At 36.6% G+C, this 26706-nt stretch overlaps 1 protein-coding gene across 3 annotated transcripts in view; it reads right to left on the bottom strand.

Annotated features, from left to right (window-relative positions):
* The window catches only part of gpc6a (glypican 6a), a 210728-nt gene that overhangs the window by 155127 nt on the left and 28895 nt on the right, over nt 1-26706 (bottom strand). For all 3 annotated transcript variants that reach the window (XM_056258661.1, XM_056258662.1, XM_056258663.1), the window contains exon 2: nt 3766-3924. In XM_056258661.1, the coding sequence (XP_056114636.1) occupies nt 3766-3924 (159 nt within the window). The remainder of the gene's footprint in view (nt 1-3765; nt 3925-26706) is intronic.

Here is a 26706-nt window from a genome sequence, read left to right as displayed (position 1 = left end):
GCCGAGCTGAAGGTGTTTCTGGGGATTAGCTGCCAAATCTGCGGTGCCTATCAGAGTGATAAATAAAGCTGTGTGTATATGCGTGTGTTTGTGTGTGTTTAAGTGTGTGGGTCTCTGTCAGATACACCTGCCCTCGGAGATAAAGGCAAGAAGACAAGCAAACCATGAGCTGGAGATGATAGAGCAAGACTTCAGATGAGGAGTGAGCCGTTCAATAATACAGATGTGTGTCTGAACAGCAGGATATTCATCTCACAGATTAAAGAGTTAAACAGTAAAACAGTTTAACTTAAAAATCAATATGATATAAATGCATGTACTATTTAGTATAAAGACAATGAAATATATATAAAAATTACGCCATTTTTAAACCAAATTTTAGATCTAATTATCATCACTGTAATAAAATCAAACTTTTTAAAAAATATTTTAATAATCATTAGCGTTAAATGATGATGATTCACATATTTGTATTCATTAAATATATTAAAAATATTTTTAATGTAGTACATTTTAATGTTTATGTTTAAATCAGCATAAAGGTTGTACAATAAAAACTTGTAAAGATTACGTTTTTTTGCATTATTTTATGACAATTTTCACCCAAATGTTCTAATTTAACCCAAAAGAATGTATTCTCATTTCTGCAAAACAACCAAACTTTTGTGAATATCATTTTTTTTTTAATAATCATTAGCCTTAATTAATGCACCCAGTTTTTTCCATTATATATATATATATATTAAATAATGAAATACATTTTAAAAAATTTGCATTCTTTTATAACCAAATGTTATACTGCACTGAATCTCATTCTCATTACTTTAATACAACCAAACTTTGTTATAATTTATTTTATTAATCATTTGTCTTAAATAACAATTCCCATTTTTCCCCATGATAAAAAAAATACTATACTTTATTTGATATGATTAAATATTTAAATAAACATAAAGGCAGTCAAATAAATACTAAGTCAAATAATAAATCATTATTGATTTTGCATTACATTAATATATCATAATTTTAGCCTTTTATAAGGGAACAATTAATTCCTCATTAAATGACCTCTTTAATGGTCCTAAATGGTCTGAGTGCAAAATATAACTTTGTATTTTCTTAATTTTGATGGAGCTAGAATTGAATAACCATAAAACAGTCACTGCACAGGCAGTGGCCCATCACAGGCCCATCACTTCATCACAGGCCCAAATTATTACATGCTGATATGCAAATTACTAATTAATGCTAATGCAGTTAACTAAGTGTGTAAACATATTATCCATTTAAAAGCAGGACATAATTAATAACGGTACTGTGAATGGGTTTGATTTCGTCAACAAAACTTTTCATGTTTAAATGGCTAAAAAGCCATAATGCCTGTATATTTACTTTATTAATGGCACTGCTTAAGTATTAATGGTTCTGTTCACTATTAATGAAAATTCCTTTGGCCCAAAACAGCATCTATAATCAGATCCTATAGCAGCTCGCCGGCGTAATTAACCGACTGTCAGCGGCGTAGGCCAGCGGTGTTCATCACAGTCTCAGTGCTAGACCAGGCTCTGCTTCAACACCAGCTCTCTGAGAGCTGGCCAGAGGAACACGTCTGGAGTGGACATGGAGCCGTCAGAGAAGATAATGTAGGCTATCAGCTGGCAGTAACTCAGCGTGAAGGGTTTGTTATGTCACAGGAGTGCTGTGGGTTGGTTTGCACACAGGTTGGCGTATCGAGTCAAGCCACTAGAAACTTCCAGCGTGACACGTCGTATCACGGCCTCTGTCTCTCAGGAACATCAGTATGCAAACCAGCGCAGTGATTCCTCTCGCAGTCATTCACTGAGATACCCCGTTCACATTCTCATGGGAATGAAAGAAAAATCACATATGAGATCTCGATTGCTTCTCCTACACTGTAAAGAAACTTAACTCATTATTTTGTGTTATCTTTTTGCAGGGTTTTTTTTTTAGTTTAACTAACTTATTTCGATAAGTTGAGGACAAGAAAACTTAAAATTTCTTGTTGTCTGGACAATCTAGTTTTCTCTACACAAAAAATAAGTTGAAATAACTAAATTGCTAAAATATTTTTTACAGTGTAGATAGCAAAGAAATTAAAGGGAGATCTACTTTTTTTTTGTCTGCAAGCATTTTTAAAAAAGAGAGTTTGAAAAGATCTTAAATTTGCCAAGAATTTCAATATGATCTCAATATGAACTCATCAATGATCTGAGCTACAATTCACATTCATTGCACGGGTCTGTGCACTTAAGGCTTAAATTTAAGAGTATCTATTTGAATTGCATATGCAATTTCCATCCATTTGGATTACACAGTTTTTACATAAATTAATACCCTTAATGTGATGCATATTTGTCACTTAAACAAAACAGTTATGAAACAGCTTAGATGTCTGCATTAAAAAAAATCATGGTTTTAGATTTTATTTTGTATTATTATTATGCATCTAGTTGATATTTTCAAAATGCTTTTTTTTGAAATGGCTTAGATTCAGCATAAATCTCTTCATTGTGAAAACAATTACATGTATTTGGTTAAAAACTGACAATGAGCAATGAGCTAACAATGAGCAATATGTTTGTTAGAGTATTTACTTTTTATATATATATACACACACACACACATATATACTAATATATATATAGTACATGCAAACTATATAAAAAGTAAATCCATATGAGCTGGGTCTTCTAAGAACACTGCAAAGTTCATTTAAGTCACACGATATGCTCAACTGCAAACTTTTCGAGAGCGCTAATATTAACCTTCACATAACCTGTGAATATGTGCGGCATTTAAAAAACTATATAATTAGTCAGAGCTATGGTTTCCAGGCGAATTATAGTGTCGGTTTGGAGGGGGTCTGACCCGCATGATTAAGGCCTGAACCCCTAAAGGAAGTCATAACAAGGTTAAAAAGTAGATTCTAAACAGCTCTAATTTAAAAGATTACACGAATAACATTGCAGTGACTGCAAAAGTAGATTACAAGTGAGTCAGAGCATATACTTCCACAAACAAGTCCAGTTCGCCCCAAAGAATAACCGTTTCAACAGAACACAGCTCCAATGCTTTCCTTATCAAAATACACAAATTAAATTACCCATAGAAATTACTTTTGAAAAGTGGACCACCGCTGCATGCATAAAACCACGTCTAGTTTAGACCTTCATAACAATGAACTTTTACAACACATTTGGGTTATTTCTGCTTTAAGTAGCTTCATATATTTCTTTTCATTTTTAACTTCGGTGTTCTGAACTGATTCAAAAGACCAAAATTTCTGATTCTGACACAATTTCCTAGTAAACAATTGAACTTCAAAGCTTCGTAAGCAACTTCAAATACACCAGACTTTATATTTATTTTCATTTTTGCCTTGATAGTTATAAACTTGAGTTATTCATGAGCAACAAAGTAGACAAAACACAGCAAGCGATGGAAATTCGACTTTTTACAACTATTGTGAATCATTTAGATCCAGCTCAAAAGACCTGGCTCAACAGATTTGTTTTTAACTTTTTTTACTTTACTGCACCAAGATTCACATGCCTTCGAAGATTTGTTTCTTTGTTCTCTTTTTCCAAGTTTATCTCAGCCAGGTGTCATTATAGACATCAATTCTATACGAAAGTACAATTGCTTTGCATTGCATCTGTTTATTTACCTAACCAAGCCTGGACAGTAATGTTGGGATAGAGAGCACAAATCAAACTAAAAAAAAAGCAAATGTTGCACACTTACCGTCAAACTTTTTATGTCTGGAGGTAAATACTGTCCGTATGGTGTGACTGCTCTCGTCCACTAATTTCTCGAAATCCACCTTGCTCTGCTGGCCGAGTCTGTCCTCCATGTCTGAAGTGCAGCAGGTGTAGCCTTGGGAACAAACCCGCAGATGTTCACCTGTGGGACGGGAGAAGCACATATTTCACACGGCCGCACTGGGAGACACGGAGCTCATCACACCAAATCAAACACGCTTCATTAAGCCGGAGCTGCGGTGTGTGATTTCCCAGAGCGCACAGAAGATGTGAAGGTGCACCAACTGAAATTAATGGTGCATGTCGCCTCTGGATGTGACATCTTTAATTACGTCAAAGCGACAGATGGATGTTTGAGAGCCGTCCTCAAACTTCCTCCACTCGTGTGTTTTGCAGGTGAGCTTTTTAATGACTGCAAACAAGTAGAAAACTTGTCAGAGTGAAAATGTAATTCCCGTCTATTTTTGAAACTTCATGCTTGACTGGCCCCATTACATTACAATATGTTCAGTGTGATGTTTTAAAAAGCTTCCCTGTTGAGAAAAAGTCTAAACCAGGTTCAAATAGTCATAAAAATGAAGATGCCTCCATAATGTGAGGCATCAATTTGAAACAGGTTTTTTTTTCAATAACAAAGTCAAATCAAATTAAAGCTACACTGAGAAAAAAAAAAAAATCCCAAGACATGATTTATACTAGGAGTGTGTGTTTATTTAATATCAGTTGTTAATTGCAGCAGTCTATTTAAAATGTTTAATTAATCTGAATGAATTATTTTAAAAATAGGTTTGAATGAATGATTCAATGACTCACTTATACTATTTAATTTGTTTTATTACCGGATGATTCAGTGTTTTTACACAAATCTATTCAATTAATGATTCAATGACTCACTCATAGACCTCATTTGTTTCATTACTGGATGATTCAGCGTTTATGAACGAATCACTTGAATTAATGATTTAATGACTCACTCATAAAGACTTCACTTGTTTCATTACTGGATGATTCAGCGTTTTTGAATAAATCTCTTGAATTAATGATTCAATGACTAACTCAAAGACTTCACTTGTTTCATTATTGGATGATTCAGCGTTTTTGAATAAATCTCTTGAATTAATGATTCAATGACTAACTCAAAGACTTCACTTGTTTCATTACTGGATGATTCAGCGTTTTTGAACGAATCACTTGAATTAATGATTTAATGACTCACTCATCAAGACTTTACTTCTTTCATTACTGGATGATTCAGCATTTTTGAACAAATCTATTGAGTTAATGATTCAATGACTCACTCATAGACTTCACTTGTTTCATTACTGGTTGAATCAGCATTTTTTCAGTTTGAATAAATGATTCAATGACTCACTCATAAATATTCCACTTTCATTACAGCGTTTTTTAACTAATCTATTGAATGAATGAGTAAATGGCTCACTCATAAAGACTTCGCTTGTTTCATAACAGGATGATTCAGTGTTTTTCCACGAATCTCTTGAATCAATGATTCAATGACTCACACAGACTGGTGTAATCGATATAATCGTTATTTTAAGCATTATGTTACTCTCAAAAGGTATTTTGAGTAACACTCTCTGAACTATACCTATATATAACTATAACTTCTGTGAGAATATGAATATTTGTAACACAGAAATAATGAACCTGTGATTGAAAAGACTGTTTGTGAAGCGGTTTTATACCTATACTGTACATGAGAACTGCTCTCTCTCGGCAGCGGAAACACAGATCTCAATGTTCCAGTGTGATTTAGTCAAAGGTTTAATAGACACAGGCAAATTGCTGTCATTTAGGAGTCATGTGGGTGTTTGAATCAAGATTGTGATATCTTAATGAATAATCATGCAGCTCTAGTCTAAGCATTATTCTTATCTGAGTTCTTAAGAGCACCGAATTCTTTCTACAACCCAACAGCAAACGAATTTCACTTTTACAGTATAAATGGCATCCCTCCAGTCAATCTGTCTGCATTTTGCACCTGTCCGTCTGCACCATCTCAGCATTAAAGTGCCTTGCCCAACTAAACTTCCTGAGTGAAACTCTCCCCAACACCTGCTGGAGTTACCATGCAGTGAGCCAGACCAGCACAGCATCTAAACCACAGCCAAAGCGCTTCTGGCACCAGTGGTCCAGGGACAACATAATGTATGGAGGAAATGCCAAACTGTGGGCTAATGATACATTTAAAATCACCTCAAATTTTGGCGGGGAATCATAAGTTGCTTGCAGTGAGCAAAAGCGACAAACAAGAGTGTGTTGGTAATGACATGGCAGCCTGGGAGAAAAAATCTCATTCTCATAACAGAACAGCCAGCTGATTTGAAAAGTAATATCAGACCATTACTGAGCAAGGCAGGTATAGCACTTATTTTCGAGTATATATTGACTTCTGCACTGAGAATATTTTGAGGCCTGTGTGCGATTTAATCTCTGATTGTGTCTCGCGTGAGTCTACTCGTTTTTAAATGTAATGAGCGAGAAATTGTGCAATTTATGAACAGGGCCGTATCTGAACACGTCTTTAGTGCGAATAATAGGAAACAGACATTATAATAAGCCTCAACATTCATTGTTGTGACGTTTTCACATTAAAGTTCAATCCCTTTTAAGTTTTGTCGAACATTAAGCATGCTTTCAATATCTGGAATTGGTTGGTCAAGGGTATTTCAAGACATTGTAAAGATTTTCCCCATTTTAAAGTAAAATTGCAAATGAGATCTCTTTAATACTCAAATGTTTCGCCAAGACAGCAATGACTATGACATTAAATGGAGAAATGCATTAATGCATGTAAATCATTTGGTCCATTTTTTGCTTTCCTTAAATGGAGAAATAAGACTAAGTTGATACTTACACTACTGTTCAAAAGTTTGGGGCCAGTAAGAGTTTTTTTATGTTTTTGAAAAAAAATCTCTTCTGCTCACCAAGACTGCATTTATTTGCATTTATTTGTGAAATAATATTACAATTTAAAATGACTGTTACCCATTATTTATTCTTCTGATGCCAAGCTGAATAGTCAGCATCATTACTCTGGTATTCAGTGTCACATGATCCTTCAGAAATCATTCTAATACACTGATTTGCTGCTCAAGAAACCTTAAAATGCTCAATATTCATTGTATAGCTCTGTACTCTAACTACTATTGACTCATTTGTGTCGATTTATTATTTCATTAGGAGAACATCTGAGAAAAAAGTTGATATTTAAACAAATAAACATGAATAAGAAGTCCACTAAGGGTTTGGTTAGTGCGGTTCATAGAGCAATCACACCCGGGTTTGTTTTAATCAAACAAAACCTACAACTGTGAACACACCGCTCCGGACCAAATGAACCAAGAGAACCAAACTACAAGTGTGAACACACCGCTCCGGACCAAATGAACCAAGAGAACCAAACTACAAGTGTGAACACACCGCTCCGGAGACCAAATGAACCAAGAGACCCAAACTACAAGTGTGAACACACCGCTCCGGACCAAATGAACCAAGAGAACCAAACTACAAGTGTGAACACACCGCTCCGGACCAAATGAACCAAGAGAACCAAACTACAAGTGTGAACACACCGCTCCGGACCAAATGAACCAAGAGAACCAAACTACAAGTGCAAACACACCGCTCCGGACCAAATGAACCAAGAGAACCAAACTACAAGTGTGAACACACCGCTCCGGACCAAATGAACCAAGAGAACCAAACTACAAGTGTGAACACGCCGCTCCGGACTAAAATGAACCAAGAGACCCAAACTACAAGTGTGAACACACCACTCCGGACCAAATGAACCAAGAGAACCAAACTACAAGTGCAAACACACCGCTCCGGACCAAATGAACCAAGAGAACCAAACTACAACTGTGAACACACCGCTCTGGAGACCAAATGAACCAAGAGAACCAAACTACAAGTGTGAACACACCGCTCCGGACCAAATGAACCAAGAGAACCAAACTACAAGTGTGAACACACCGCTCCGGACCAAATGAACCAAGAGAACCAAACTACAAGTGCAAACACACCGCTCCGGACCAAATGAACCAAGAGAACCAAACTACAAGTGTGAACACACCGCTCCGGAAGCCAAATTAACCAAGAGAACCAAACTACAAGTGCGAACACACCGCTCCGGACCAAATGAACCAAGAGAACCAAACTACAAGTGCGAACACACCGCTCCGGAGACCAAATGAACCAAGAGAACCAAACTACAACTGTGAACACAACGCTCTGGAGACCAAATGAACCAAGAGAAACAAACTACAAGTGTGAACACACCGCTCCTGACCAAATGAACCAAGAGAACCAAACTACAAGTGTGAACACACCGCACCGGACCAAATGAACCAAGAGGACCAAACTACAAGTGCGAACACACCGCTCCGGACCAAATGAACCAAGAGAACCAAACTACAACTGTGAACACACCGCTCTGGAGACCAAATGAACCAAGAGAACCAAACTACAAGTGTGAACACACCGCTCCGGAGGCCAAATGAACCAAGAGAACCAAACTACAAGTGTGAACACACCGCACCGGACCAAATGAACCAAGAGAACCAAACTACAAGTGTGAACACACCACTCCGGACCAAATTAACCAAGAGAACCAAACTACAAGTGTGAACACACCGCTCCGGAGACCAAATGAACCAAGAGAACCAAACTACAAGTGTGAACACACCGCTCCGGAGACCAAATGAACCAAGAGAACCAAACTACAAACACACCGCTCCGGAGACCAAATGAACCAAGAGAACCAAACTACAACTGTGAACACACCGCTCAGGAGACCAAATGAACCAAGAGAACCAAACTACAAGTGTGAACACACCGCTCCGGAGGCCAAATGAACCAAGAGAACCAAACTACAAGTGTGAACACACCGCACCGGACCAAATGAATCAAGAGAACCAAACTACAAGTGTGAACACACCACTCCGGACCAAATTAACCAAGAGAACCAAACTACAAGTGTGAACACACCGCTCCGGAGACCAAATGAACCAAGAGAACCAAACTACAAGTGTGAACACACCGCTCCGGAGACCAAATGAACCAAGAGAACCAAACTACAACTGTGAACACACCGCTCTGGAGACCAAATGAACCAAGAGAACCATACTACAAGTGTGAACACACAGCTCCGGACCAAATGAACCAAGAGAACCAAACTACAAGTGCAAACACACCGCTCCGGACCAAATGAACCAAGAGAACCAAACTACAAGTGTGAACACACCGCTCCAGAGCAAAGGAACCAAGAGAACCAAACTACAAGGGTGAACACACCGCACCGGAGACCAAATGAACCAAGAGAACCAAACTACAAGTGTGAACACACCGCTCCGGAGACCAAATGAACCAAGAGAACCAAACTATAAGTGTGAACACACCGCTCCGGACCAAATGAACCAAGAGAACCAAACTACAAGTGTGAACACACCGCTCCGGAGACCAAATGAACCAAGAGAACCAAACTACAAGTGCGAACACACGGATCCGGAGACCAAATGAACCAAGAGAACCAAACTACAAGTGTGAACACACCGCTCCGGAGACCAAATGAACCAAGAGAACCAAACTACAAGTGTGAACACACCGCTCCGGAGACCAAATGAACCAAGAGAACCAAACTACAATTGTGAACACACCGCACCGGACCAAATGAACCAAGAGAACCAAACTGCAAGTGCGAATACCCCACCCTAAGTCTCCTGAGCTTCATGATGAAATTAAATGTACTGAAATCTTCCTGCGGGTCAGCAGAATTCTCCAGCACAATAAACACTTCTCAGCCCATGAGACACTCTGTTGTGGATTCTGTTGATCGCCCGCCTCACCGTGTGCCAACAGCTGGTTTGTGTCAGATGAGCCCGTCACAGAGAGTGACAGACGCAGCCCCCATATTTCATCTTAAAAAGATGGAAGTAATTCATGAGGGCAAAACAACTGAAGAAAAGCCTGTCATTACATTGGCTTAAACCCAAAGTGTGTTTAAGCACGTTGAGGTGAGCTCATAATAAACATGAGGTTTTCACAAACCATTCCAAGACGTTAAGTTATTCATTTTCTTTCATTTTCCCCTGTCTCTCTGGTCTATCTGGGCACAGATGTGGCGGGTCGTTATGGATGGTTATCTCTGGAACCTGGAGCACGGAGCGGGATTGAAGCGCAGCTTTGTAATTAGCTGGAAGTGCTGACTATGAGAAGCTCCAGCGAGTGTTGCTGCTGCTGCTGCTGTTCAAATGCCAGTGAGAGACAAAGTCCTTTTACCACAGACAAGATCACTCCTGCCAGAAGAGCCCAGTCATTCCCCACGACAAACTATAGCGGAGCCAGAAACTAAACTAAGCCATTACTAAGCAGAGTCATATTTACCTGTGAGAAACTGACTACCTGGTAAATAAAAAAGGATACAAAATATTTATATTAAAACGTAAACTAAGATGTTTTTAAATGATTTTGAAACTCTTCTGCTCACCAAGGCTGCATTTGTTTGATCAGAAATACAGTAAAAACAGTAATATTGTGAAATATTATTTTAATTTGAAGGAACATATTTCTATGTGAATATATTTTAAAATGCAATGTATTCCTGTGATACGAAGCTGAATTTTCAGCTATCCTTCAGAAATCATTCTCAAGAAACATTTCTTATTATTAATGTTAAAAGAAAAATTGTGCTGCTTCATTTTTGGGGGGAAATTGTGATGCATTTTTTTCAGGATTCTTTGATGAATAGAAAGTTTAAAAGAACAGCTTTTATTTGAAAAAAAAAGTGTTTACAATCATTTTTCAAATTTTTTTTTTTTTTAATGTTAGTGTACATTTTAAAACTTGCTTGATATCATGTTTTACTTGAAAATAAATTCCATTTTATATTTACATCTATGCATTTGCCAGACGCATTTTCCAAAGCGATCGCATTGCATTCAAGGCACGCATTTCACATTACAGAGATAAAGGGCTGCAAATACAGTATTAACATTTTTAATGTAAAAAAATATTAACAAAATGTTATTTATGCATACCATTTAGCTTCACATTTAATGCAATTTTGAATCTTATCTTTGTTCCGATAAATGTAAAAGTCAAATCCATATCATACTGTATTTTACATCAGCAAAGCCTCAAGATTCATATCACTCTTTCTGGATTTGTGCTAATCATCATCATGTTTGGATTAAATGCGATACATATACAGTAAGCATGGCAAAGTAACACCAATCAGATTAAAGATGCATTTCAAATATGGTGATTATATAAAAGGGATTACATGCATTTATTAAAAAAAGGATTCTGCTGACGCACACACAACCCCATCTGTGCTGTCGACAAAAAATAAATAAACAAAATGTTGCCAAAAAAAAGAAGTGAATCAAACAGTTTACTGAAACACAAAAATGCATTTGAGATTTAGAAATAAACTTTAATCTTTAATTTATACGGTTTATACTGTGCAAATAATGCTCACCGACATTGAACACGCTCTCTACAAGATCCAACATCCAAGCAGACGAAGAGTTTGACAGATTAACTGCTGTAATAAAGCTGATCATGTTAGCTGTCATGCTAATGAAGAGAATCTGCTGTATGATTTCTGCTTCCCATCTCAAACCCAATAAAACTAGCTAACTAACCAATTAGGTAGCAAAAAAAAAAAAAAAGAGTTTGAATAGACCTATAAACATTGGCTGAAACCTGGGAGACTGCTGCTAACAGAGAAATATCAAGGCCTACACAACTGAAGGTACACTCAACAGCACACACTCTTTGATTTATTAGTACAGAAACATATGAGATGGCCTCGAAAACAAATCTATTCAGCATGCTGCTATGAACATGCACAAATATATATACATATTATGTTATTATTCCACATACTTTTGGTTAAGACAATAAGCAAACCCCTTAACTTATAGAGAATAACTCCTGCTGGAGGGACTCTTTATCAGTGTCAGTGTTTCTGAACTCCCTGAAACGGCTCCATTGTAGTCTTGAGTTTTATCCGGGAACGAACACGTCACAATATTCCTCATTTAAATAATTAATACGCAGAATAAAGGGGCGGGGCCTGGTTGAGTTAGTTAGTAGTGTGTGGAAACTGGTGGTTATGGTAAGGGGCGGGACATTTCTCAAACACACTCGAAGAGCTCGACCAATCACAACACACTGATCCAGCCGACCAATCAGAGCACAGTGTGCTTTTCAGAAGGAGGGGCTTCATAGAGACAGGAAGTAAACAGAGGTGTGTTTACCAAAGCCAACTGGTCACTAGTTCCGTCGTTGCCAACACAATTCCATGGAACTAATCATTGTTGGCTAAACTCACTCAGGAGCGTTTCTGACAGACTGGAAAGAGAGGAGCTGCAACAATATAAAAAAAACAAAAATGTTTTTTTTTTTAACATTCAAGCATTAAAACCTACTCTATTAGAGCCCAAAAACAACATCAAGACTTTGTGAAAGGCCATAATACGACATATTTCAAGTTTGGCATGCAACGTTCAAGGGATTGAATCATGTAGAGACCAGAACAACATCGAGAATTTTGGCTTTGACATTTCACCACCCACAACATGCTAAAGTTTGAGACATCATGAGAGTTTGCAAACATGAAATCAGATTGTACTACTTCGTTTTAGTAATTACATTTTTAAAAGGTGATCAATAATCCAAAACTCATATTAACAGAAACTCTTCACACCCCGAGGATAACTTCAAATTAAAAAAACAACATGATCATATTCAAACAGCCTGCTTATTTCTTTTCTCATTATTTCTATTCCTCAGTAGTCGGCTGTTTTGATGGTTACTCTCTATTGCATCATTATAGAAATGATAGAGTTAATAGACATTTACACGGCACCACTTGCTTCATAAAACGATTGCAAGCTTCTTCCTCCACGGGGCATCGTTGTGAATTTGCATCTCTTTGATGGACCAATATCTCTCTGGACCAATCATGCTGCTAGTAAATATAACTGAAAGTTTGATTTCATCTTTATAAAAGCATCTCCTTACATACAGAAGAGAAGAGAAGAGTGTAAAACTTTTATAAATATTATATAGAAGTAAATACAGCAACTGAGCAAGCGGTTCCTCTGAGATTGGCACAGAAATTAAAAACTGCTAAAGTTCACAGTTTTCAGGATTTTTCTGAGAAAAGGTTTTAGCAATTTCAATTTCTATTCAGTTTTTATACTATTTGCTCACCGTGCAAGTTAAGCAAATGTCTGCATGAAGTCATTTAAGGTAACAGCTTTGGCCAAACTTACAGCGCTCAGATAAACCCGTTGTACATCCAATAATTCAATAAACAAATATTAGATTTTCCCGAGGAAGCCAAAAAAGTTAGTTTATACAAAATTATTTGAGTATCAAATAATCTTGCTTTCCACAACTTTAGCCTAACTTTACTGTCAATCTGCATCAGTAGCAAACACAACTTTTGTCTGTAATATTTAGTAATTCTATAAATGAAAATGTATAACTAACATAACATACACGTATTTTCTGATATAAAAATGTTTTGCAAAAAAGATGTTAATAAAAAATAAAATAAAAATATTGTAAATAAAGATTAAAAATATAAATAAAACATTAAAATATTTAATAAACATTAAACATTAACATAATAATAAAGTATATCAAATTCAAAATAATATAATTTAATATAATATGGTAACCCTTTACAATAAGGTTGCATTTGTTAACATTAGTTAACTTAGTTCATACGAACCAACAATGAAACATTATTTTAAAGCAATTTATAAGTTAGTTAATGTTAATTTCAACATTTACTTACATATTATTAAATATCAAAATTTGCTCGTGCTAATATTATTTTAATAGATTTGAGCTAACATGAACTAATAATGAACTCTTGGATTAACTAATGTTAACAAAGATAAACTTAATACTGTAGCAAATGTATTGTTCGCTGGTAGTTAATATTGTAAAGTGTAATTAATATAATATAATATAATATAATATAATATAATATAATATAATATAATATAATATAATATAATATAATATAATATAATATAATATAATTAGGGCTGTCAAATGATTAATCGCGATTAATCGCATCCAAAATAAAAGTTTGTGTTTACATAATATATGTGGGTGCACTGTGTATAATTATTTTATATATATAAATACACACACATGCTTGTATATATTTAAGAAATATTTTCATGTATATACTGTATATAGATTTATCTATAATTTGTATTATATATAAATATAAATATTTTATATATAAATAATATTTTTTTCTTAAATATACATGCATGTGTGTGTACTTATATATATACAAAATAATTATACACAGTGCACCCACATATATTATGTAAACACAAACTTTTATTTTGGATGCGATTAGTCGCGATTAATCATTTGACAGCCCTAAATATAATATAATATAATACTCTCAATTGTCTGTTTATTCTGGACCTGAAATGATATAAGCTTGATTTTTTGGTAAAGCATTTACTGAGGGATGCGATACAATTATTTTCTGTGACAATCAAAATAAAGTCACAAACGCTGATGAAGTGTGTCAGGATATTGTGCAAATATGCTTCTAATGTGTATAAACACTCCAGCTCTAAGATCTGTTCTTGGGTCACGACGCGTGCCTGTCATCCGTTAAATGTCAGCTTCTTGCTTCACTTTAACACGCATGCAACTAGTTTCCCTCACACTGCCTAATTTCATAAGCCTTGCAATTCATCAGCGCAGAGGCCTTCAAGTGGAGCCAACCAATCGAATTAGAGATACGGCCGTCACGTTGAAAGTACAGTGATGTGGTGCGAAGTTAAATAAGCTCTGTGAAAACAAAGCCAAACAGAACGACGTCGCAGGAACAGATAGTGCCTATTGTTTGCTTTGGGAAGGAAGCATCTGTAGTGGTATCATTACAACTGAATCTTAACTCAAGCTGGCACTAATTACATTTCACATAATGAGTGTTTGATTGTAGTGTAAGACAAATTAGCTTCCCTTAAAAGTGAGTAAATGGAAGTAATTGATGGTGGGATTATATTGCTGAATAGAAGACAAACTCTTGTAGCTCTCCATCTTCCAGAGCTCCCCGCGGATCCCAACTGAGTCGTTGTGTTTCTGAGGGAACGGCTTCATATCACCTGATGTTTTCTGCTCATATGTGGCTTTTGAATTGGATTTCTCTCTCTGTGAAGTTGATCTGAGCAGACAGGGTTTTCATGTTTCATTACATTATGACCACAGTTGAGTAAAAGCACAACACTTACACTGCACTACCACACTAGATAACTGGAGAACAGCTTTCATTTATATAGACACAGTTGTTATGTAGATTAGATTGAGTTTCATAACGTGTTACTGCTTTCTGTCTGTAGTTTTACTGGTGTTCTGTTCACACAGTCCCTCTTAAACTGTGTTAGCAAAACAACACTAATCCAAAATAGTAAATGCTCAAACAAACAGATTTCATGTTAGAGGAAAATCAGAATTGCCTGATATTCACTCCTAAGCTTGAAAAAAAAATTATGTATATATATATATATATATATATATATATATATATACTGTATATATATATATATATACTGTATATCTTCTTTTTTTTAAACACTGAAAAAGAAAAGAAAAAAAAAATCAGATTTATAGTAATCATGGTTAAGTTACCTTGGAAGCAAAACATAAATAAAAAATCAATCATATTTAGACAAAATCAATCATGGTTTGCACCATACTGCATCATTTTACAGCAAAAGTGTTTATTTATCTAGTTTATAGATTATGGCTTAATGTATTATACCTAGTTTAAGTCATATTAGAGCAGTAAAATTCCCTGTTAATAATCCAAAACATGTTACCAATTGTTTTTGACAAATAAAAAAAAATGCAATAAGTGTTTTGCTAAAAAAAAAGTGTATAAAAAAGTGTATAAAAACATTAAATATAAATATTAAATACATTATTTATATTATATAAATATGTAATTATTTAATAAATACTTAAATATTAATATAACAATATCAATTGTTACCAATATTTTTTCAAAAGTCGAAAAAACATGTAATACACAGCAAATATATTTTTCTGAATATTTGCAAAAAAAAAAAGTTTAATAAATTAAAAGCTTAATAAATATTAAACAATATAATAATACATTACTGGAAAATAAAAATAGATATTTAGATTATTTATAAAAACAAACCCTAAACACTGAATTAATTTAAAAGTTCTTTATAAGTTACAAGTAAAAAGTGTTGTGCTGAACTAAAAATCCCTATATATCTTTTAGCCCTGATAGTGATTTATTTTTCCCTGCACAGCTGGGAAATGTTATGGGATTTAGTTGGTCATGATGCATACAAACCCTCTGTGAACAATACGGCAGGTATTTGACACTATTCTAAAAAAGTATAGGTAAAAAAAAAAGAAAAGAAAACCGGGATAGAGATTTCATGCTGCGGCAAAAGCAGCCAAGGGATCTGATTATGCCCAGCGAACAAAGTCATGCCAAAAAAACTTGGAGCAACTCTCCACGGTATTCATTAGTGTACCTGGCCACAGGGATCTCCTGCATATGGCCACTGCCATCTGGTGGGTCCCGGGGCCCATCGAGAGACTCTCTGCCAGCCCGTTCACCTCCAGCACCTCCAGCCTAATTTACTGCCGACCGAGATGATGTGACGGCCCACACCGCTCGCAGAACCTGAAGCCATTCCCGACAAACCACATGTCACTTTGGTTCATTTTGTTTTGTGGCGAGGCGCATAGAAAAATCAATAATCATTGTTGTTTATTGCCTGGCTGGTGTGTGGAGACTTTTGTCAGTGGCCACCCAATAAGTCATTTATCATGTAGTGCGGCCCTGGAGAGCATGATGGGATAGCGAAAACGAGAGAGCACTCGGACTCATTTAGGAACCGCAAATCGTGGGCCGAGACGGGGAAACCCGAGCTCTCTGCTAATTCCAGGACTAATCAAGTCCAGGCTTCTTTCTCATGTCGCGTTCGATCGCGCCACAGCTTCTGAATCCACATCGATCCGCTATCAGATACACGTGCTCATCAGAAGCAGCTCCACATCAGCGAGTTCAGGAGCAGAGGAGTCGGGACACTTCTGATACTGCTAAAGCGACTCCAGCACATGCCGGGCTGTTAGGAGAAACACACTACGCGATCTTTATAGATATAGACATCTTGCTCAGGCGCTCCATTACTTCATTACTGGGAGAAAAGTAGCGAGCTGGACTCCAGCCGAAGCATTGATCCGGTTCACACAGCTTCTGTCTCGCTCATCAAATCTGTTCCGAGCCTAGGCCTATTTCACCCGGAAAATAAAAGAAGAACGAAAAAGAGCTATTACATTTGGCTTAAAGTAAATTAAATACGTTTAAAACCATCAAAATAAAGCACATTTATTTAATACTAAAAAGGATCTCATCCAACAAATATTTGAACATGATTTTATGCTTTGCAAACTTTGATATTGGTTTTCTGTGATGTTTTGAATATGACGTATAATATCATAGTAGTTATCTTGGAAGCAATCAAATCAAATCAAACAAATCAATTATGTTTAATTTTTTTATTATTAAAATAATAAAATAAATAAAATAAAATAAAATAAAATAAAATAAAATAAAATAAAAATGTCTAGATGCATTACAGACAAAAATTTGAGAACAAAATGTGCTTTAATTCTTAGGAATCAATGCAATGCATTTGAATGCAAAACATTAAATGGTCCTAAAACCAACTAGGTATGTGAAAAATCTCTCTTTTTATTCATCCTGCACTTAAATTTGGCATAACATGTTTTTTTTTATGAATGTCAGCCTATTTGTTCAGAGTTTCAGGGTGAATCTCATAGGATTCAACGACGCTATTCAAACTCTAACTGCCTTTCATCGTGTTAACCAGCCGCAACTCCACAGACTTTGAGCATCAACTCATTTATTTAAAGTGAAAAACCACACCAAGCAACAACAACACAGCCAATCTAAAAATCGTGTTGCTTAAAACACATCTATGCAAAAGTGGGATTTGGAGAAAATTAGATTCTAATGTGAACGGGGCTGATGCAATACAAATAGAAACAAAGCAACCTATAAAACATGCTTATTGCTTTACTGTGCAGAGGACACCATGTGTGTGTCTATCAAAAGAAGAGAAAACACAAACCAGCCTGTATTATTCTCTCAAAGAAGTTCAGTCTCAATCTCATTCAGTGATGCACTACGGAGAGCTGGTCGATATGGGCTGTCCCATTGTTAAAAACACTCCAGAGCATTTGATACCTAGAAATTCCCAGAATGCACTGCAAAAAGGTTGCGAAGCTCACTATATTAAAACTCTCAAATTGTCATGGAATTCAAGCGTCTTAATATTTACTTTATCCAACATACAAAATTATCTAACCAAAGACACCATGAAAACGAACATTTTATAGTTTTATGAAATGTTATTTTAATAAAACAATAACATTAATTTCACTATGAAATTATTTTATTTAATAAAATATTGTATTTGAATATTTCATAATGCTATAATCAGTTCTCATAATGTACTTTTTAGCACCTGCAATGAAGATAAATGCACATTTGTGCTCATGATATCCCAACGCTATCTCACGACCATATCTTACGAGTGATTAAAAGGTGGCTAATTCGTACGACCTCACTCGTACGAATTTGTACGATTTGTCTAAACCCACGTGATGGGTAGGTTTAGGGGCGGGGTCAGGGGTAGGTCATTCGTACGAATTCTTACGAATTTGGTAACTCGTAAAATAAGTACGAATTAGCAAAAATCGTACGAATTTGTACGAGTGAGGTCGTATGAATTAGTACAAATTAGCCACCTCGTAAAATTCGTACGAATTGCCGTGAGATCGGGCTGGATATCCTGATCCACATCAAAGGGAACTAATGAGTGGAACGAGACACAGCCATGATGGTCTACACACACATCTCAACACACAGAGACGCCTCTGATAGCTGAGTCAGGCTGAGGGAACATGGCCAGTCTTTGTTGTCTTTATCTCCATCTAGTCTGTCATTATCAGCTTTGCCAGACTAATATGGGCGCGTGTCACGCGGACATGACCGACCTCGCCATACAAAGGATCCTTCAGAGAAGAGCGTGGCGGGACAGACGAGCAACGTTCAGCCAAAGCAAACATTAAAGGTCTTGGCGAGAAGGCAGACGGCTTCGGATCCCAACTTCTTTGAGCGCTTGCCAGACCACCTCCAACCAAACCAACAAACATGATTAAAGACCTTCAAGCTGCTTCTGTTGTCATGGCCGGGTTACCCTTTAAAATCATAACACGAGTCCATCTAATGAACACATCATCCTCATACTGCATAATGAATGAGTTTTCAGACCAAACGCTGCTTAATTATCCCTTAAAGCCAAGTTGGATGCTGAGATCCAACTGGGTCCAGGCCAAGGCAGACTCGGCATGTTCAAGTAATTGATTCAATCTAAATGAATCCAAGATATAATTCAACCCCAAATTAACATTCAGTCATTATTTAACGACTTTCATGACGTTCCAAACTGTATATGCACAAAAGAAGAATGGGTCTGTCAAAAAATACGGTAAAAGAAATTCAATTATTACACAACCCTGCATCAATTTGACAGCCCAAATGCATATACACTCTAAAAAATGCTGGGTTGTTTCAACCCAAATTTGGGTCAAATATGGACAAACCCAAATGTTGGGTTAAAAATGTAATTAAAAAATGTACAGTTGAAAGTGAAAGTTGAAGTTGGGTTAAAATGTTAAAATACATCTTTAACCCAACATTTGGGTTTGTCCATATTTGACCCAAATTTGGGTTAAAACAACCCAGCATTGTTTAGAGTATACTGTGTACACACTGTGTGTATATATATATATATATATATGATGCAGCTGTAATGCACTTAAGCAGTTAAATATCAACGGTTTCCATTTTAATAAAAAAAGTCTTCAAACTGGCAATCTGCAAATGACTGGAAAAATATGTCCAAATACTTGATTTAAGGGGCTATATGTGAGAATGTTCATGTATTAATTGCTTTTTTATTGCTAGTGAGTGAACAGCATGTAACGAAACTTAAAAACGAGACCTTCCCTGACTTCGTGGGTTGTTTATGAAAGCCTGTAAACTGATTTTTATGTAAAGGACGGGATTTTGCTGGGAAAATCAACAGGATGTGACATTTACACGCTAATTAATTTTAATGAGCTCATGGCCGGTGAATTGCTGAGCTTTTGCACATATAACCACATCGCTATAATCAGATGCTTTCTGAACTGCTGTTTTCTCACCGCTGTCATTTTTGTTGTGTTTATTTTGTTATTGAGAGGAAACAGTGATGATGGCGTCCGGATGTCCATGAACAGTACACCGCTACAAAGGTATTTTCAACTTTTGTTTACTCCTAAGCAAAGAGCGAAAAAGAACTTGTATGTTAGTAAGTCTCTTGTACGATACGTGTGCCTGCGTGCGAGCATGAGAAATATATTTATGGCTGCAGTTCACTTAATAGCCACTGGTATCGCTAATAACAACTGTTTCTGAATTCTACATATAACCCCTTTTATTGTCAAAGAACAAACACAATTTTATAAATTAGCAAAATTTTTTCCCCACAAAATATGTCATTTTCTGTCACTGTTTGGATGTAGAAAACCACCCACAGATGTGTGCAAGTTTGCATTTTCTTCTGTCACTGGCCATTATCTAACCTTGAAATCAGGGTTAAGCAAAAAAAAATTTTTAATAAAAGTGAAAATGGACTGAGAATTAAACAGATAGTTGTAACCAGGCTTCGAGGAAGATAGGAATCCTGTCTTCGTAGCAGTTTTTCTGCTGATTAAAGGATTAATATAACACTTCTTCACCTCACACATGTTGTGCTAGAGCAAAATAGGCACTAGTTTTGGAATCAGCTCGGCAAATTTAGTAAGAAACAAGTGTTGGATTTGATTCAGCAAATATGATGCTGCCCGGTGTTATTCACTAATTGGATGTTAGCATGTGCATGAGTTTATGGGAAGTGGGAAATAAGCCATAATATGTGCTCTTTGCCCATGTGAACTTTTACTCCATATCCCACTTTCCTCAATTCCAGCTGGGACTCGAGACCCAAATTGAAGTTGTCCATACAAAATTGTGAAGAGAATTCCCTAAACTAAAAGTCACCATATGCTCTGAGGCTGAAGGCGTACCATCAACGTCCAAATCACTTCTAGTTTTGGCAGCCATTACTAATTTGCCCACAGATATCTGGGATTTCCTCGAGTAAAAGAAAGGCAGATTGAAGGAGATGCAGAAAACGCTAAACTACATGCCTTTATGTGGTTATTTTAACAACGACATCTTTCAATTAGTAGGCTATAATGTAATGCCAAACAATTGTGTCAATCTCATGAAGAAAAGTATATTTTACCTCACGTTCCATAATTGACCTCCAAAATGTATTTTGCATTTAAAAATCATCAAGAAAATGTCTATTTAAATGCAGCATCTCCTGACATTTTTTTTTTTGCACCACACAAATATTGATGAAAATTACATCTGTCATTACAAAAAACTGTAATTTAAAAAAAGAATGTGAAACACACACACAGTATATGCCATTAAACACCAATTCCATTATATGTTGATACTTTCTATGTTAGTGTTGCTAAAATGCGGCCACTTTTAAAGAAGAGTGATGTAAACTCCCTAATAACGCTGAGACGTTAAACCTCAAACTCCACGCTATCAGCAGCTTTTACCTTGCACTTTAATGGAAATACGCTCTCAAGCTAACTATTGCATGACCCACTGATCCACAGCTTTTACAAAACGGACAGACGGCAGCAATTCATCCAACATTCCCATCGCCGGCCCCTTATCCGCTGAAAGATGGACTCCATACATACAGGAGGCACTCAACCCTGCCGTAATTTAAAGTCCATTTAATGTACATTAACAGCCGTATGAGCATTTTTCCAGTTCCCCGCTCGAAGCCCCTCCGCACTAATGAGGGGTCACACACCGCCCGCAGGTGGAGCTGCTTCTGCTAAATGTCAACGCAGGAATACGCAGTTATCCAGAAACGCAGGTGTCTGGAGTGATACATGCAGGCTATTAAAAGGAGAGGTTTTAAATACGACTACAGCGTTCATCTACTCAGAAGGGAAGTGAAACTTTATTATGCTTATTTTGTGAATGTCAGAGGAGTGATATAATGACACAAATGAATGTGCAAGCCTGCAGTACTTCATCGTTTTGTGGCATACAGAACAGATTTGACAATGGATTACAATGACAATTAAGTTTCAATGAGGTACAAACAGGATGTCGAATTTTTTATAAAATGTTAAATGTAAAAAAGAATGAATAAATGAATGATACATTACCCATAAAAGGCTGTTATTAATACACTATTTATATACTTTTTGACATATATATATACACTCACCGGCCACTTTATTAGGTACCCCATGCTAGTAACGGGTTGGACCCCCTTTTGCCTTCAGAACTGCCTCAATTCTTCGTGGCATAGATTCAACAAGGTGCTGGAAGCATTCCTCAGGGAGTTTGGTCCATATTGACATGATGGCATCACACAGTTGCCGCAGATTTGTCGGCTGCACATCCATGATGCGAATCTCCCGTTCCACCACATCCCAAAGATGCTCTATTGGGTTGAGATCTGGTGACTGTGGAGGCCATTTTAGTACAGTGAACTCATTGTCATGTTCAAGAAACCAATTTGAAATGATTAGAGCTTTGTGACATGGTGGAAGTAGCCATCAGAGGATGGGTACATGGTGGCCATAAAGGGATGGACATGGTCAGAAACAATGCTCAGGTAGGCCGTGGCATTTAAACGATGCCCAATTGGCACTAAGGGGCCTAAAGTGTGCCAGGAAAACATCCCCCACACCATTACACCACCACCACCAGCCTGCACAGTGGTAACAAGGCATGATGGTTCCATGTTCTCATTCTGTTTACGCCAAATTCTGACTCTAACATCTGAATGTCTCAACAGAAATCGAGACTCATCAGACCAGGCAACATTTTTCCAGTCTTCAACTGTTCAATTTTGGTGAGCTCTTGCAAATTGTAGCCTCTTTTTCCTATTTGTAGTGGAGATGAGTGGTACCCGGTGGAGTCTTCTGCTGTTGTAGCCCATCCGCCTCAAGGTTGTGCGTGTTGTGGCTTCACAAATGCTTTGCTGCATACCTCGGTTGTAACGAGTGGTTGTTTCAGTCACTGTTGCCCTTCTATCAGCTCGAACCAGTCTGGCCATTCTCCTCTGACCTCTGGCATCAACAAGGCATTTCCGCCCACAGAACTGCCGCTCACTGGATGTTTTTTCTTTTTCGGACCATTCTCTGTAAACCCTAGAGATGGTTGTGCGTGAAAATCCCAGTAGATTAGCAGTTTCTGAAATACTCAGACCAGCCCTTCTGGCACCAACAATCATGCCACGTTCAAAGTCACTCAAATCAACTTTCTTCCCCATACTGATGCTCGGTTTGAACTGCAGGAGATTGTCTTGACCATGTCTACATGCCTAAATGCACTGAGTTGCCGCCATGTGATTGGCTGCTTAGAAATTAAGTGTTAACGAGCAGTTGGACAGGTGTACCTAATAAAGTGGCCGGTGAGTGTATATATATGGTAACACTTTACAATAAGGTTCAGTAGTTAACATGAACAATACTTCAGTATTTAGTAATCTTAGTTAATAATAATTTTAAAAAGTACTAATACGCTATTAAAATCAAAGTTTGTATTTGTTAACATTAGTTAATGCACTGTGAACTAACATGAACAAACAATGAACAACTGAATTTTAATTAACTAACATTAACAAAGATTAATAACTACTGGAACATGTACAGTATTACTCATTGTTAGTATCATAACTAACTGAACCTTATTGTAAAGTATTACCATATATGTACATGTATGCGTGTATATATATATATTTTTTTTTTCAGTTGGTTATCATATCTGATTTACAGTTAGAAAGCATAACATTGCAATGCATTCATCCATAATTGGACTCAATCCATTTTTGGGAAATGATGGGAATGGAAGAGCAATGGGAAGGGAGAACGCTGGTCGCGGATGCTAACTGGAGCGTGCCGCAGTATTACAGGTAGCAGCTGCTGCTGGAGTTTGGAGTTTGTCCAGGAACGGCCCGAGGCGTCCGCCGGTCTCCTCCACTCATCTGAATGGACAGACTGACCTGTTCCTCTGAAACAAGCCACCGAGGCTCAGTTGTCATCCGGACGCTACAAGCCTGCAGCGCTGCGCTCTCCGCAACCACGAATAAACCGCCTCAGACTGTTTGATAATGCTTCTGTTAATGTAACTTATATGGTTCATGTCGACTCATCATCAGACTGACCATGTGACCACTGCCTAAATATTAGCCGATTAGCCTATAATACTAACAGAAGTTGAACTGAATTGATGTCATTAAATTAATATTCAAATGAGGTATTGTCATAGTGGGTGAAGGAAGAGAAAACAGTGGCAACAAAAACAGTCTTTAATATTTAAAAACAGAAAACTCTCACAGAGATCACTGGAGAACTAACAAACACACGAGCATGTATAACAGACTAGTTTAGACTGACGAACTAAAGAAAACTCTTTTATGCACCGAGAACGTAATCAAAAGAGAATCAGAACAGGTGTGTGGCATTAGGAACTGTGGAAACTAGTTAACAAACAGGGAAACAGAGGGAAAACTAAACTAAAACAGATCATACACGTTACAACAGGATATAGAATTTGAATTCACGGAAACTGAATTAAATTGGTATGAAATTCAAACATAATCATATGAACTCACTTAATTATTGATCAGTTACCCATAGAATGTGTTGTACTGTATTTCCAGAAATATTAATACAATAATGTTTTAAATAATGCCTGATTGAATACTAGTGAAACCTGTCTATTTAGCTGAGGGAGAATAAAAAAATGTATTGTACATATCAGGGAATAATTATGCATATTATACCACTTATTTAAAAAATAAAACATTTGATCTAGATGAAAAGCAAGTTTCACTAAACATTCTGGCAAAATCACGGACTGAAACATCAATCAGGCGGATTAATTGGCCTATAATATTAACAGAAAACAACAGATTATTATTACATTTTATTTTGTGAGTTTGTGTAAAGTAAATGTCCATTTAACATCAAAATTGACTATTACTTTCCTGATACATGTTTCTGGTCTCAATGTGAATGGGTCAATGTTGTTATTTTTAAAGAAACAAACATTTGCCTAAATGCACAAAAAGCACCTGACATTATATCAGCATAATCAAAATAAAATGCTGGGTTGTTTTAACCCAATTTTGGTTCAGATATGGACAAACTCAAACATTGGGTTAAAAATTGTATTAAAAAAAATGTAACCCAATGACTGGGTTTGTCCATATTTGACCCAAATTTGGGTTACAACAACCCGGCATTTTTTAGAGTGATCGGTCAGATTTGATCTAGTTGTCACCATTGAAATACCATTTATTGGTTGACCACTAACTAGTCTTTAATACAAAAGACTGACAATTTCATCTATGCACCTACTGTAAAACTTCATCACCTTTTCTATCAGCGGTAACACACAAACCCCCATACTGTAAATCACAGCCTCGATGCACATCATGACCCCTTTAAGCAGCTAAAACTGTATCAACATGGCATGCAAAAATCATTTCCCATGATCAAATACAAGTGTTATCCAGAATGCAAACTCCAAATCGTATCTTCTCTCACCTATGTAAATTTGCGATCTCATAAACGGATTGGTTACTGTTTGAGCAGGGCTCGTCGGTGGTGCCATTGTTTAAATATTAGTTTAATTCCCTATGCATTACGAGCCGGCATTCCTCTTCCCAGCAGACTTCACAGACGTAATGGTGTGTGACTCCTCCATCTGAGGCGACTGTCTGCTAGATTTTGATTATTTCATGGATTTTCGACTCTAAATATCTTGTAAAAGCACTGCAATTTTTGCGAGGGAAGAGAACAACAGTCTTTCCATCAGAAAAAGCGAAAGCAAATGCACTGTGTGAAAAGACTTTGATGGCTGTGACATTTTGTGACAAAAGTGTTTGTGCTGAAATAAAACATACAGAAGGAAACAAACAGAGAAATGGAAAATAAAGGGAAACGTGTGAGGTGTTATTTTCGGCCGCTGGTTTGTTTTTGAAGTGCGGTGACTTCCCCGATACGCTTCGCTGCTGCTTGTTATCCAATTTGTCTCGAGTTCAAGAGGTATTGCGTCTGTCAAAATAAGCTTTTACACCAACGGCCGTTTGAAACAGACCTTGAATTTTTAAGTAACACGCATCCAAAGGACAGGGTGTGAATTCATATTAGGCTGTAAGTTTATGTAATAAACTCCAGTGTCCTACTCAAGAAGAGTGAAAGTTACTAAAGGTTGTTAATCATACAAGAATACATGAAATCAAAACTGATCCTGTATACCGTCCCAATACACATCATTCAAAAGGTTGGAAAGATTTTCTCATATTTTTTGAAAAAGATCTCTTCTGCTCACGAAGCCTGCATTTAAAAACAGTAATATTGTGAAATATTTTTTACAATTTAAAACAACTGTTTTCTATTTGAATATATTATGAAATGTTATGTATTCCTGTGAATTTTCGGTAACACTTTACTTGAAGGGGTGTGCATAAGACTAACATGACACCTTCATAATCATGACATGACATGTTATGAATATGAAGGAAGTTTTATGCATGTTTGTGACAACTGTCATTAAGTGTCATTCGCTCAATTATGACATTTTAATGCAAATATGACATTGTTTGAGATGTCTTTGTAATGACACCTTGACATA

The sequence above is a fragment of the Rhinichthys klamathensis genome, unplaced genomic scaffold (genome assembly GCF_029890125.1).
Source record: "Rhinichthys klamathensis goyatoka isolate OS25496 unplaced genomic scaffold, OSU_Roscu_1.1 h1tg000157l_1, whole genome shotgun sequence".
Taxonomy (NCBI): Eukaryota; Metazoa; Chordata; class Actinopteri; order Cypriniformes; family Leuciscidae; genus Rhinichthys; species Rhinichthys klamathensis.
Note: the sequence above shows the minus strand (reverse complement) of the source record. Positions and strands in the feature narration are given on the sequence as shown.